Raw genomic sequence first — 14,110 nt, 5'->3', positions numbered from 1 at the left:
AGGACCCCCTTTTTATATTCTTAAAAATTATGGAAGATCCTTAGCTATCGATATTTACTATAGTCAAAACTAAAACTGAAAATTTTAAAATATTTATTAAATTCATTTAAATTAATAATGAAGTCATTACATGTTCACATACCATATTTTTACGAAAAAATAACTTTGATTTCACAAATTTCACAAATTTTATAAAAAACAGAAAGAAAAGTGGTATCATTTTACATATTTTTACAAATCTCTGAAGTTGATGTCTGTCCTCTCACTTTTTAACTCCTTACAATCTGGCTTCCAATTTCATCATTCCACTTATCAATTTCATCTTCACAACATCTCTCCAGTATGTCTTCTCTCCTCTGTATCAAAGGCTATCACCATGGAAAAGATGCTCATCTGTCTTTCCCTACTCCAATCTATCCTCCAGTTAGCCAAGAAAGTGATCTTCCTAATGTACAATATAATCCCCTCTCTCTTTCTTTCCCTCCTTCCCTTCTCCTCCCTCCCTCTCTCCCCCTCCCTCCCTTCTTCTCTCTCTCTCCTCTCTCTCTCTCTCTCTCTCTCATCTCTGTGTGTGTCTGTCTCTCTGTCTATCTCTGTGTCTCTCTCTCATCTCTGTGTGTGTCTGTCTCTCTGTCTATTTCTGTGTCTCTCTGTGTCTCTCTCTTATCTCTCTGTGTGTGTCTGTCTGTCTCTCTCTCTTACACACACACACACACACACACACACACAACTCAGATGGCTCCTTATCACCTCCAAGATCAAATATAAAATCCTCTTTTTCCTTCAAAGCCCTCCCTAATCTAGACCCACCACCATTTTTCCAGTCTTTTTGCACTTTACGCCTCACCATGTACTTTTCTATCCAGCAGCATTGTTCTCTTTATAATTCTCGTACAAAACACAAGGACTCTATTGGTCCTCCATATCCTTCCTCTTTATATCCACCTCCTGGCATCGGTGGCTTCCTTCAAGTCCTAATTAAAATCTTATCTTCTCTAGAAAGCCTTTCCCAACCCTTCCTAATTCTAGTGGCTTCCCTTTTAAAATTATTTCTTATTTATCCTGTATGGTTTATTTGTACATTTTTGTTTCCTGGATGCCTACCATTAGTATGGTCTTTTTAAGGGTGGGGTTGTCTTTTGCTTCTTTGTGTATCCCCAACACTTAGCGCAGTACCTGGCAATAGTAAATGCTTAATTTTAGGAAAACCATTGACTATTTCTTGACTGACTTCAAGTTGTGGGGGGAAACCAGGGCAATTACTGTTATAATTGTCAATATAATTGTCAACAGTCTGGCACTAGCAGTTACAGGGTACTTGTCAAGGCCTCTTCTAGAAGGTGAAATCCAAGCAGAGTCTTGAAGGAGCCAGAGACTAAGAGGCAAAGGTGAAGAGAAAAAATTCTGGGCCTTGGATATAGCCAATGAGAAATTGATTTATGACATAGTTTTTGTGGTAGAGAATAAGAATAAGGATAATGTCCCTGGATCATAGATTACATAGGTGGGGAGAGATCAGTGTTAAAAAGACTAGAAAGGTGGGGAGGGACCCCAAGTTCAAAAGGATTTTTGTATTTGATCCTGGAGGTGAGAGGGAGCCACCAAAGTGCTTCCTGAGAGGAAGGGAGTGATATGGTCATGGCTGGATCTTAGGAAAAACACTGTTGATCCCTCTTAATGTTAATGTCTTCCCTCTGTTGACTATCTTCTACCTATTCTACATATAACTTTTTGGTCCATGGTTTTTTGGTATGTTATCTGACTTGTCATACTGAGAGTTTCTTGAGACTAAGGTCAGCCTTTTACCTTTTTTTTGTATCCCAGTACTTAGCATATGGTACCTGGTACATAATACCTGGTGTGTGAATGATAAGGATCCCAACAGGATAGTGACTGTGTAAGTAAAGAAAGGGGGAGTATGTGAGAGCTGATTTGAATGTAAAAATTAAAAGACAACATCATATTGTATACATAAGATGATTTGGAGTGAGGGGTCAAGGATGAAACCAAGGTGATGAACCTGAGTGACTGGGAAGATGGTGATTCGCCTGACAATAATTGAAAAGTTGTGATGAGAGAATATTTTGGGTGAAAGATAATGAGTCATGTTTTTGACACATTGAATTGGAGATGTCTATGAGACTCCTAATTCCAGATGTGGAAATTGAAGCTGTGAGATTGGAGCTCAGGAGAGAGACTAGAGTTGATGTGTGAAAGTGTGTGTGTGTTTAAAATGAAATAATCTAGTGCAGATGAAGAGTGATTGATACAGTGGTCATCCATGTGGAGAGGCTATGGCACTTGGTTCAGTTGCAATGATGTGGAATAGAAAGAATGACTTTGGAGGGACAAGGAAGCATACATTGCCATCTACCTGTTTCTATAAGCTGAGTCCTGTCCGGGAGGAAGCTCCTTGGTTGGTTGTGGAGTCATTCATAAAGGTCTGTCAGCTTCAGCCTGTTTCGCTTTCCTCATTCATTCCTTTGCTTCTTTGGTTATTCCTTATGCCATTGCATCCATCAAGAAGCATACTGGGAGGGGTAAGACCTGATGACCTTCTCCCCTCTGAGTTGGTGGCCTTGAGCAGCACAGGTTGGTCTTGATTTTTCATTTGTTTTCCCCCTATTCTAGTGGAGCTCCCTATGTTGAGAGACTCAAAAGTTTAGGAATATGGGAGCCGAGGTCCAAAACTAGCTAAACATCAGTGTTCTGAAGAATAAGGAATGATCTTTGGGAGTAATCTTTGGGAATCTAGTCCAATGGTAGCTGAGACAAGGACTTAATCCAGTAGAGACTTCTTGAATGAGAACATCAGTCATGGACAACTTTTCGTGGTTTTTGTGGCAAAAATACTGGAATAGTTTGCTATTCATTTCCTTCTTCAGCTCATTTTACAGATGAGGAAACTGAAGTGAAGAGGATCAAGTTTCTTATCCAAGAGACACATGTGGTAAGTATCTGAAAAACCACATTTGAACTCAGGAAGATGAATCTTGCTGACTCCAGACCCAACAATCTTTCATGGGATCTTTGCTATTTAGAAGTAAAGCTAAATTTTGAGCTAACTTCTCCCCTTCCTTTTTTTAAGTCTTTGTCCACGCTGCACCTGCACCTGGAATAAAATGCCCCTTCCAGGTTAAACTCACCACATCTAATCTCATCCCCATGCTGCTAACATAAACCTTCACTAACACGACCTCCCACAACCTCCTCTACTCTCCAATTGAAGCACTGAAGGATGGAGAACCAACCTGTTTTCTTCCATGCTTCCTTTATAGAGGGCAGAAAATAGACATCTGAGCTCCCTCCACTCTACATCTGTCCCCCTGCTGGAATTTTCAGTTCTATAGAATCAGATGCCCCTACTCTGTGAGCCCTCTGGTGTTCCACTTCCTCTCCCAATTAGACATTAAGCTTCTTGAGGTCAAGGATTGTCTTTATTTTTATTAATGGTATCCTCAGTGCTTAGCACGGTGCCTGAAAAATAACAGGCACTTAATAGACGTTCATCAGATTGGATTGCATTGTCAATAGGGTGAGTTTTGTTTACTTTTGTGCAATATTATTCCACCAGGCTCTTTCCTTCCCCTTCCCACTACTTTTTTTTGTAGTCTTTTCTCTAGTTTTAAGAATTCTTTTTTCTTTCTTTAATTATTTACATCTTCCCCCCTCCTTTTTTCTGTTTAATTATCTATATCTTCATATTTCTCCCTTTCCTTCCCTCAATTGATTAGAAATCAACATATTTTTTTCCTTTTCTACTCTTCTCCCATTTGTTTTCTTTATTATTGTATTTTTGGAAAGTTTCCAAAGAAGAATTTTTGGCCTGGCCCTTTTCCTTAATTCTTTAACCTTCCTGCCTATACTGAACTTTTATTTGCTGATTCATAGACTACTATTTATTTCTCCTTTAATCTCAGGGTTCTTCATAAGGTTTAACATTTGAACTACCAAATAAGAATCCCATCTTATATGGGAACCTCTGGGAGGTTCTAAGAGTCAACATCCACCAGTCATCCAGAGGGGAACAGGGCCATCAGTATCTAAGTAAGTCTAAGAAACTATGTGACTCTGGCCACACGGTTTCCTCATCTGTAACATGAGAATAACAGCATCTACCTTTTAGGGTTGTCATTCAGATCAAATGAGATAATACTTGTTAGGCTCTTTGTAAAGTGTTATATGAATGAGGACTATTAATTTGTGTTGGTTTTATCTCCCTTCCCTCTCTCCACATCGGAAAAAAAGAAAAAGGAAACCCTTGTAACAAGATTCAAAGACAAACAAAACAAATTCTCACTCTGGCTGGGCCCAGAAATGTATGTCTCATTCTGCCCTCTCCTTTCCGTAAGGAGATGGGTCACCTGCTTCATTATTAGTCCTCTGGAATCTTGGGAAGTCATTGTACACTGCAGGTTCTGAAAGTTTTCAGTAATTTTTCTTTATAATACTGCTGTTGCATAAATTGTTTTCCTAGTATTGCTCACTACTCTGCCTTAGTTTATACAAGTTTTCCCAAGTTTCTCTGAACTTGTCCCTGTCATCAATTTTTATGATACAATATTATCCCACCAAATATTCTTAAGAGCTAGCATTTATAAACAATTTTAAGATCTAGAAATCACTTCAAATATTAACTCATTTTGAATGTTGGAGAGGATGCGGGAAAACTGGAACACTGATACATTGTTGGTGGAGTTGTGACCGAATCCAACCATTCTGGAGAGCAATTTGGAATTATGCTCAAAAAGTTATCAAACTGCGCATACCCTTTGACCCAGCAGTGTTACTACTGGGCTTATACCCCAAAGCAGCTATACCCAGAGAAGGAACACTGGGAAATGAGTGTAAACTGCTTGCGTTTTTGTTTTTCTTCCTGGGTTATTTTTACCTTCTGAATCCAATTCTCCCTGTGCAACAAGAGAACTGTATGGTTCTGCACACATATATTGCATCTAGGATATACTGCGACATATTTAACATATAAAGGATTGCTTGCCATCTAGGGGAGGGGATGGAGGGAGAGAGGGGAAAAATCGGAACAGAAGTGAGTGCAAGGGATAATGGTGTAAAAAAATTACCTTGGCATAGGTTCTGTCAATAAAAAGTTATTATAATAAATAAAAATAAAAATATTAACTCATTTGATCTTCATAATGACCCTGAAAAAAGAGATGTTATTATTAATTCCATTTTACATATGAGGAAATAGAGGCAGACAGTAAGTAATTCAGTGATTTGCTCTGAGTAATCTAGCTATTAAGTATCTAAGGCCATTTTTAAACTCAGATCTTTCCAGCTCCAGACTCCACACTGTCTCCACTGCCTTACCTACTCATTATCCAAATAATGGGGCCCTCTTTATATCATTTCTTTGATTTCTTTTTTAACTTTTAATATCCCCTTCAGTGTTCACTTCCCTCAAGTGAACATTCATTGTGCTTTTGATTATTCTCCACATTAACTCTACTCTTCATCCCTGCTTATTGATTTGAGTCTGATTTATTCCTAGAACAAAGTTGTGTGTGTGTGTATGTGTTCAACCCTCCTTTGTCCTGTTAAAAGTACAGATCATCTTATGCTCTCTCCCTTTGTCCCTTCCTATATATCTTTACATAAAATTACAGGAAATATAAAGTCCCATCTGCTTTTTCCTCCTTTCTTCACTGATAGAAGAGGAGAAAAAAAATTACATTCACATGAATTTTCTGTGTCATCAAGTCCTTGATTCATACATTAATTAGATTCAGAAGGTTTGGTTCCAGTGTGACTTCTCTGATGTACGGCAAGGTTGGAGCTCTGGGTGAAGAACTTCCCACATTCATTACACTGATATGGTTTCTCTCCAGTATGAATCCTCTGGTGCACAATGAGGTTCAAGTTGGTTCTGAAAGCCTTTCCACACTGATCACACGGGTGAGGTCTCTCTCCAGTATGAATCTTCTTATGGATAGCCAGGTACGAGCTGCCGTGAAAGGACTTTTCACATTGATTACATTTATAGGGTTTCTCTCCAGTATGAATCCGCTGATGTACTATAAGAGATATGTTTTGTCTGAAAGTTTTTCCACACTCGTTGCACTGATGAGGTTTCTCCCCAGTATGAATCTTCTTGTGCACAGCGAGGTATGAACTGCACTGGAAGGACTTTTCACACTGATCACATTTATAAAGTTTTTCCTCAACATGAATCTTCTGGTGGGCATGAAGGGTTTTAGTGTGGCCGAAGGTCTTGCCACACTGGTCACATTTATAGGGTCTCTCTCCAGTATGAATTCTCTGATGAGCTGCAAGTTGGGAGGGCTTTACGAAAGTTTTTGTACATTGATGACATTTGTGAGATTTCTCCCCGGTGTGAATCTTCTGATGAGCACTGAGCGTCGAGCTTTGGCAATAAGACTTCCCGCATTCCTTGCATTTGTAGGGTTTTTCTCCGGTGTGAATTTTCCGATGTGTACTAAGAGATGAGCTCTCACAGAAGGCCTTCCCACACTCATTACATTTATAAGGCTTTTCTCCGGTGTGTATTCTCTTATGTACAGCAAGGCTGCAGGATTGACTGAAGGCTTTTCCACAGTAATTACACTGATAGGGCTTCTCGCCAGTATGTAACCTCTTGTGTACATGAAGGGCTGAGCTTTCCCTGAAGGCCATCTGACATACGTTGCATTTATAGGGCTTCTCTCCAGTATGAATCTTCTTGTGCACAATAAGGGATGAGGTTTGGCTGAAGGCCTTTCCACACTCGGTACATTCATAGGGCTTCTCCCCCGTGTGGCTCCTCTTATGGACACTAAGACTCGAGCTCCGGCTGAAAGCCTTCCCACACTGACCACACTCATAGGGCTTCTCTCCGGTATGTCTTTTCTGATGTGCAGTGAGTGTTGAGCGCTGGCTGAAGGTATTCCCACATTCGTTACATTTATGAGGCTTCTCCCCACTATGAATCTTCTGATGCAGAGTAAGGGATGAAGTCTGGGAGAAGGACTTCCCACATTCATCACACTTATAAGGCTTCTCTCCAGTATGTACCCTTTGATGTACGGCAAGTTTGTAGGGTCTTGAGAACTTTTTCCCACAATGATTACAAATGTAAAATCTATCTGGATTATGAATCCTCTTGTGTCCATTAAAGTATGAGATTCGACTGAAAGTCTTCCCACATTCGTTACATTTGTAAGGCTTTTTGACACTTGGATTTTTCTGATCTTTAGTAAGATCTGGCTTCCCCTCAAGTTGATTACCCTCATTGGTCGACTGTGGATTACAATTACTCTCCGACTTATCATCATCATCTTTTTTTTCTCGAAGAGTTTTCCTGATGATAATATTTAATTTTTTGGAATGACTCTTCAAGTCGCCTTGCTTCTTCTCTGAGTTATTTTCACTACCCTTGATTTTTCTCAAATTAAAGTCACAGGAACTATTCGGCTTTGGAGTAGACTTCTGGGTTTTAGGTCTATTCTTTCCATCTGAAGCAAGTAAAGAACAAGTAAAAAACCCAGAAATATATCTGTTTAATTCCTTTGGCAGATAGTATAGTGATTGACATTAGTGTTACTTTGTCTTCTTCATCCTCCCTTGCCTTCCTTCCCTCTGTTTCTCTTTGTTTCCCTAGCCATTACTGTTTGCTTAATTGCTTAATACATTTTCCTTCATTCACTTATTCATTTATTCGTTATTTTACCACTGACACTTCAGTAGCTCTGTCCTCACATCAAGTGGGTGACCTCCTTCAATGGGTTGAACAGAGCCCACCCAAGTGCCTCGCACAACTCACTCTTTCTCTGAGAATGCAGGCAAAGATCAGACAAGACACAGAAGGGAAAAAATGAGTTATGCTGATACAGGGGGCCATAAAAGGACTCCCAATAGGAAATCTCAGGGGAGAATGCAGCCCAATATTTGCATATGGTGACTTCTTGAAGTAAATGCCATGAAACCTCCTAATTTTACTCACCTAGGCCGGAGTTCCCAGAGTCTTCATGTTCCGGCAGCCATGGTGCTTCTCCTTGGTCCAACTTTGAGATCCAATCTGTTTTGGGAACTGGAAGACCTGATCGTGGTAAATAACAAAGGGACACAGAAACCTCTAAATTCACTCCTTTTAAGGGAAGGGGGGATATGCTAGGAGGTATCAGATGGTGGTCCCCAAGGATCTATGGGAATAGTGTATAAGATGATGCTGGGAGCTTTAGGAGAGAAACAGGAAAAGTCATGGAGCCAATTGGGAATCACAAAATTGGTTTTTTGTCCATCTCCCTCTGGGAAGCAGAGGAAATCTCCATAATTTCTGGCATTCTTATTGGAATTAAAGTAAAATAGTAAGAAAGAATAAAGCTAGAGTTGCTCTAATCAGCCCCTAAGAATAACACTAGCAGCCTGATTTGAAAATTGAGGTTAGATATCAAAATGAATGCCCTAAGGATGGGACACTTCCCACAAGGGAAAGGACTATAGCAAGACCTACTGAGTTCCCTGCACCAGAAACCCACAAAGAAAAACTCATTGACCAGTTCCCAGGGATATTTTTGAGGAAATTATAATCCAAGTGGGATTGAGACACTGAAGTCACATATCATCAGACTGAGAGTATATAATTCTGATTCCAAATTTGATCTAAAACTTCCTAGAATTAGGAGGAGACAATCTGAAGAGCAACAAAAGAAACTGCAATTTTCATATTAGATGAGACAAGGACAGGAAATGGTGAGAACAGTTTCTCTCTCTTCAACAGGAAGGGACAAACAATTTTTCATTTTCAATCATGCATAAATGTTGACACATTGCAACAAATAGCTGGGGAGGGAGCAAAGGTAGTCCCTTTCATTAGAAGGATCTGATGGTTACGCACTGGCAGGGTCAGAGGTTAAATCATTCTTACCCAGAGAGAGTAGGTTCTGAGAGATCTCCAGCATGACCTCCTTGTACAGCTCCCGCTGTGAAGGGTTCAGGGAGCACCACTCCTCCCGGCTGAAGAACACAGCAACATCCTTGAATGTCACACATTTCTGAAACACCAAAGGATTTGGAGGGTTAAACTTTGGCAATTATATAGTTCCATATAAGGATCCATTTAGAGAAGGCAGAAGGCAGGTGACTGTGACATAGTCAAAAGTGACTGTGACAGAGCCGCCTGTGAAACCATGATTGGTGAAGGTAATTTAATAATGAGAAAAACAGTCTGTGTCAGCAGTTAGAAGAGAGTTGAGAAAGGTCTTATTGTCAAATACGTGTGGAGTCGGAAAATTTATGACTTGGCAAGAACAAAGTATCTTGCAAAGAAGATTCCCTGTGATTAATGAAGAAATGGCAAAGAAAAAAGTCTCATATTGTTTCTTTTTTGAGACAGCATTGATTCTTATTTTACAAGATAAAGATGGAGACTTTTTTAGAATAAAATTTTATTGTTATCTTTTGTGTCATATTGCATAGATTCTCCCATATATGCCACAGAGCAGTCCTTTGTTTTTTTAACTAAAATAAAAAGATTTTTTATTATTTAATTACTGGTTTTATTGTATAGCCACTAGTTATCCTTGTCACTGTTGTAGTAACTGTATATAGTGTGTACCAGAATCTGCTTGCTTCGTTTTGTATCAGTTCATACAACTCTTTCCATGTTTCTCTATAATCCTCAAATTCACTGTTTTTTTGTGACACAGACATTATATTCATGTACCAAAATTTGCTTACTTATTCCCAAATCAATGAGCATCTGCTCTATTTCCTATTATTTGCTACTATTAAAATTCCAGCTGTAAATATTTTGATATATATGAAGCCTAATCTCTAAATCAAAAGGGGACAGACACTTTAGCCACTTGATCTACATAATTCCAAATGGCCAATGGAATGGTTATATTGAGTCCATTGGAAAATTAGCAGACTTGTCTTTCCACAAATTATCCAATATAGAGTAGGTCTAACCTCTGTCATTCTTGTCAATTTGAGGGGATAAAATTTTAGGGTTGATTTGCATTTCTTTCTGTATTTGGAATTTTCTTTCATAAAGTTGTTGTTTACAATAAACTCTGACAATGAGATACCAAGGATTGCCTTTAGAGCTATTCTGTTGCTGTGAGTGTAGGACCCAACAACTAACATTTTGAATTTCAAGGCTTTGTCTGAGAAATTTTCTACCAAAAAAATTTTCCCAAAGGACTTCTTTTCCTAGAGGTCTTGATTTTGTTTGTACCAAAACATTCCATATCATGCAATCAAAATAATCTATTTCATCTTTTGCAAATGTTTCTGTCCTTTATCCAATTAAAAATTCATCTCCTACCCCATCTTACTATGGGGAATAAACACTCACCTTCCCAAGTACAAGATAGAGAGTGGTTCGACTGCATTTCCTCTGAAACAGATCAGAGTAGACTACGAGCCCAGTATGAGTCAAGAGTGTGGTGCTATCATCCCCAAAACTACTAATGTCTTTTGAAGCTTCATTCTGAGAAGTCCCGGATACAAAACCAGATACCTAGGCCTCTATAAACTTCTGAGGCATTTCTCAATTTTTTGTCCTGTGATCATTAATATTCCAGGCATATCCTCTTAGTATTCTGTGTGGAATAATGTTGTCTTCTAGGTCTGACAAACAATAATACGATCAACTACAAAGTGTTCCTTAAAGACATAAAGACTAATTTAAATTGCTGGAGAGATAATTAGGGATAATAATAAGGAAAATAACTGTATTACCAAAGTTAACTTAAAGATTTAATGCTACATCAACCAATCAATCAAAGGCATGCTTTGCAGGGCTAGGTAAAATAATAGATTTCCTTTGAAGGAATAAAAGAGCCAGAATATTAAGATAAACAATGGGGGAAGAACAGGAATGAAGGAGAAAATCACTTTACTTCAGATTATAAAACAGAGTGACCATCATCTAAACATTTGGTTCCAATTACAAAAATAGAAATAACCTGTTCAACATGCAGATGAGATAATAGAAATTCAAACATTCCTATTTCTTCCCAGGACCTTCCTGTCATTGTCTGGAGTTCAGAATCTTAGTATTACCTTGGGTTTCTCACTCTCCCTCACCTCACTGACACCTAATCACATGTCAAAACTTGTTATTTCTCCCTTCTCAAAATCCATTGGGTCTGATCCTTTCCTTTCTTTCTTCTCTCCACTCACACATTTCTGGTAAGATCAAGTTCAATTTGCATAAATGTAAATTCTTACTATGGGGTATAAACACTCACCTTTCCAAGTACAAGATAGAGAGTGGTTCGACTGCATCTCCCCTGAAACAGGTCAGAGTAGACTACAAGCCCAGTATGAGTCAAGAGTGTGGTGCTATCACCCCCAAAGTTAATGTCTTTTGAGACTTCATTCTGAGAGGTCCAGGATAAAAAAAAAAAACCCTGGATACTTATGCCTCTATAAACTTCAAGAAGACCCTTTAGAAGGAGGAAAGGACATCCTCCTGAGGATGACCAAGATGGTGGTGGATGATGAGGTTGGACCACAGAGAATTAGGGTTAGAAGGATGTTTATAATTTTTATCTAGGGAAAAGAAGATCTCATTGAGATGTGAATGATAACTGTCTTTGAGGATCTTATGTACAGTCAGAGAGAGGAAGATTTGGAAATTCTCTAGTTGGCAGAACAAGGAATAATAGGGGGAAATTGGAAAGAGGTGAAATTAGGCTTGTTTGAAAAAAACAAACCTTCCCATTCAGCAGAGCTATCAAAAGCATAATAGGCTGCTTATCTTTAAGACAGGGTGGGGTGTAGGGAGAAGAGGGGATTCTAAGGGCAAACACTGGGGCAGAAGGTTGACTACTGACATTCCTGCCAACATTGCCAACATATAACCTGGTTTATGGGTGGTGTGGAATAGCATTGGATCCTAAGAAAGAGGGAATGAGAGGGATTCGGAAAGCTCTAGTGTTGGAATCCTTACAAAGTGTTAACTCATTAGAGTTGATAGAGACAATAATTATCGAATTTTGCATGGTCCAGTATGATTGATCTGATCTTACAAGGAGATGTTATGGGCCAGAACTTGAAACAAGGTACTAAGTGGAACCGATAGAAACAATGCTTGTGTTCACACCTTTAGAGGGCTCATATAAACAAAAAGCTCTTAGGGCCAAAGAGCACTCTGGGAGGAAGCCCACAAGCCCACTCTCGGAGATGGAGTCAGATTCATTCCATCTTCCACCTTTGTACTGGCTAAAGGCTGCAGGACAAACCTTTGGATTTGGAGACATTCAGAGGGAGCTCTTAGAACCAAGGAGAGAGAGAGAGAAAATAAACGTTTGGATTTTATCAGCTGGCTGCATTTGAGGTGATTATTACTCAGAACCGAAACTAAGGCTGCCTCCAGAAAACCAACCCAAGAAACCCGCTTCCAGAGAGAACAATTATATATTATAAAAAAAGAAAAGAAAAAGAACACCACATTCTAGGAAAATTTGTGTGATTGAAACAGGCTGAAGTGAGCAGGACCAGGAGAACATTTATACAGTGACTATGAAATAAAGAAAACCATTTCAGAACTCTGGTCAAGGCTTTCCCCAAATAAAATTAATTTGCATTATTCTTGTTTGCCACAAGAGGGAGCAATTGGGGAGAAAATGGAGATGATGAACAGTCAATAAAACAGTTAAAATGCATAAAGGAACCAGCAGAGAAGGAAGTTCATATGAGATGAGGAACGGTGTTATTACATTCTGTGTGTATGTTTAAATGAATATATATATATATATATATGATTCATTTAATATGTTAATAGATGATTCATTTAATAATGTATAAATGAATTGAATATATATGAACATCTATAATATTCAAAATAGACACTGACAAATTCATATACAATTTTCTTCTGTTGTTCTCTATGGAAATGCACCCGTTTGCTAATATTTGCCAAGTCTGTGGACTGATTGCACTTACCTGGGATGGAGTCTTCTGGGTCCCAGGGGCCATTCCCTTGGCTCCAAGCTTCTCTCTTGGGCCAGGCTTGGACATCCTAAAGGCTAAACTGAGAAGGGAGATTTGCAGAGAAGGGGATCTTCCCTTTCCTCTTGCTGACAGATTATTAGCTTTCTCCACAAGGACCTACATTGGACAAGGAACCAAAGAGGGTGAGAATCCTGAGTCTTTCCCTCAAAGGAGAGACTCTAATCAACACAGCTTTTGAAAATGTAAAAGATCTGAACAGAAATGTTTGCTATTGTTTCCTACTCCATCTTTCTCTGTTTGGAGAATCAAGATGCAGGAAACGTGTCCTGCACAGCCTCACCAGCCAGACTGTCACTGATACTTGTTGAATCAGGTTTCTATCTGCATTTCATTTTCCCTTCCAAATCCCCCTCCCAAAAAAACCAAAGATTTTTCCATCTTTTTTACATCATGGACCCCTTTGGCAATCTGGTGAAGCGGATGGGCCTCTTTCAGAATAATATTTGTAAATGCAAAAACAACAACAAATGAATCCAATTGTTTTAAATCTATTTATCCAAATATTTTTAAGCCAAGTTCCTGGGCCCCATCTTAAAAAGTCTGGTCTAGAAACCGGATGATCTAGGGAAGAGAGAAAGAAGGTTAAAGTGGGAATGGCCAGAGCAAGGCTGGGTCTTAGAGACAATCCCCACTGGGAATTGGGATGGGAGAGAGGGTGGAGAGCAGACGCAAGGGGCTGGGGCAGTGAGCGGCTAGACAGAACCCAAGCCCAAGAGAGGATCCAAAGTGGAGTGGGCTCTGGAAATGTCCCTGGATGGAAATGGAGGGTGTGAAAGAGGTTGAGTCAGGGAGATCGAGGCCTGGGTCTGTGATGGGCAGCGCGGTGGGTAAGACACCCCGGGCACTGCCATCATGAGGGGGCTTGATGGGGCAAAAGCATCTAGGGGAGTTGGGGGAGTGGCAAGACGCGGTGTCAGTGGCTGGCGGAGGATGGTGAGGAGGGGGCGGGGGAGAGGGGATGGAGCAGCCGCGGGAAGTGGGGAGCGGGGCAGAAGGGGGAGAGACAGAACAACAGGTGAGAGCTGGATGGAAAGAGGCCTGAATCAGTTTCCTAGGGAACGGATGGGCGAGAGTCCCGGTCCCCAGGGACGAAGGCAGGAGATCTGGATCCACAGAGGGAGGGGGA

General features: G+C 39.8%; 1 protein-coding gene across 1 annotated transcript; it reads right to left on the bottom strand.

The window, feature by feature from the left end:
• Positions 1-5,148: 5,148 nt before the first annotated feature.
• On the bottom strand, positions 5,149-12,990 carry LOC111719956 (zinc finger protein 2 homolog). The gene is made up of 6 exons (XM_031961723.1): positions 12,916-12,990; positions 10,319-10,453; positions 8,885-9,011; positions 8,471-8,478; positions 7,961-8,159; positions 5,149-7,472 (listed from the first exon to the last, which is right to left on the bottom strand). Exons 1-6 carry the CDS (start codon positions 12,988-12,990, stop codon positions 5,737-5,739), a joined length of 2,280 nt encoding a protein of 759 aa, XP_031817583.1. The 3' UTR covers positions 5,149-5,736.
• Positions 12,991-14,110: the final 1,120 nt, after the last annotated feature.

The sequence above is a fragment of the Sarcophilus harrisii genome, chromosome 3, assembly GCF_902635505.1.
Source record: "Sarcophilus harrisii chromosome 3, mSarHar1.11, whole genome shotgun sequence".
NCBI lineage: Eukaryota > Metazoa > Chordata > Mammalia > Dasyuromorphia > Dasyuridae > Sarcophilus > Sarcophilus harrisii.
Note: the sequence above shows the minus strand (reverse complement) of the source record. Positions and strands in the feature narration are given on the sequence as shown.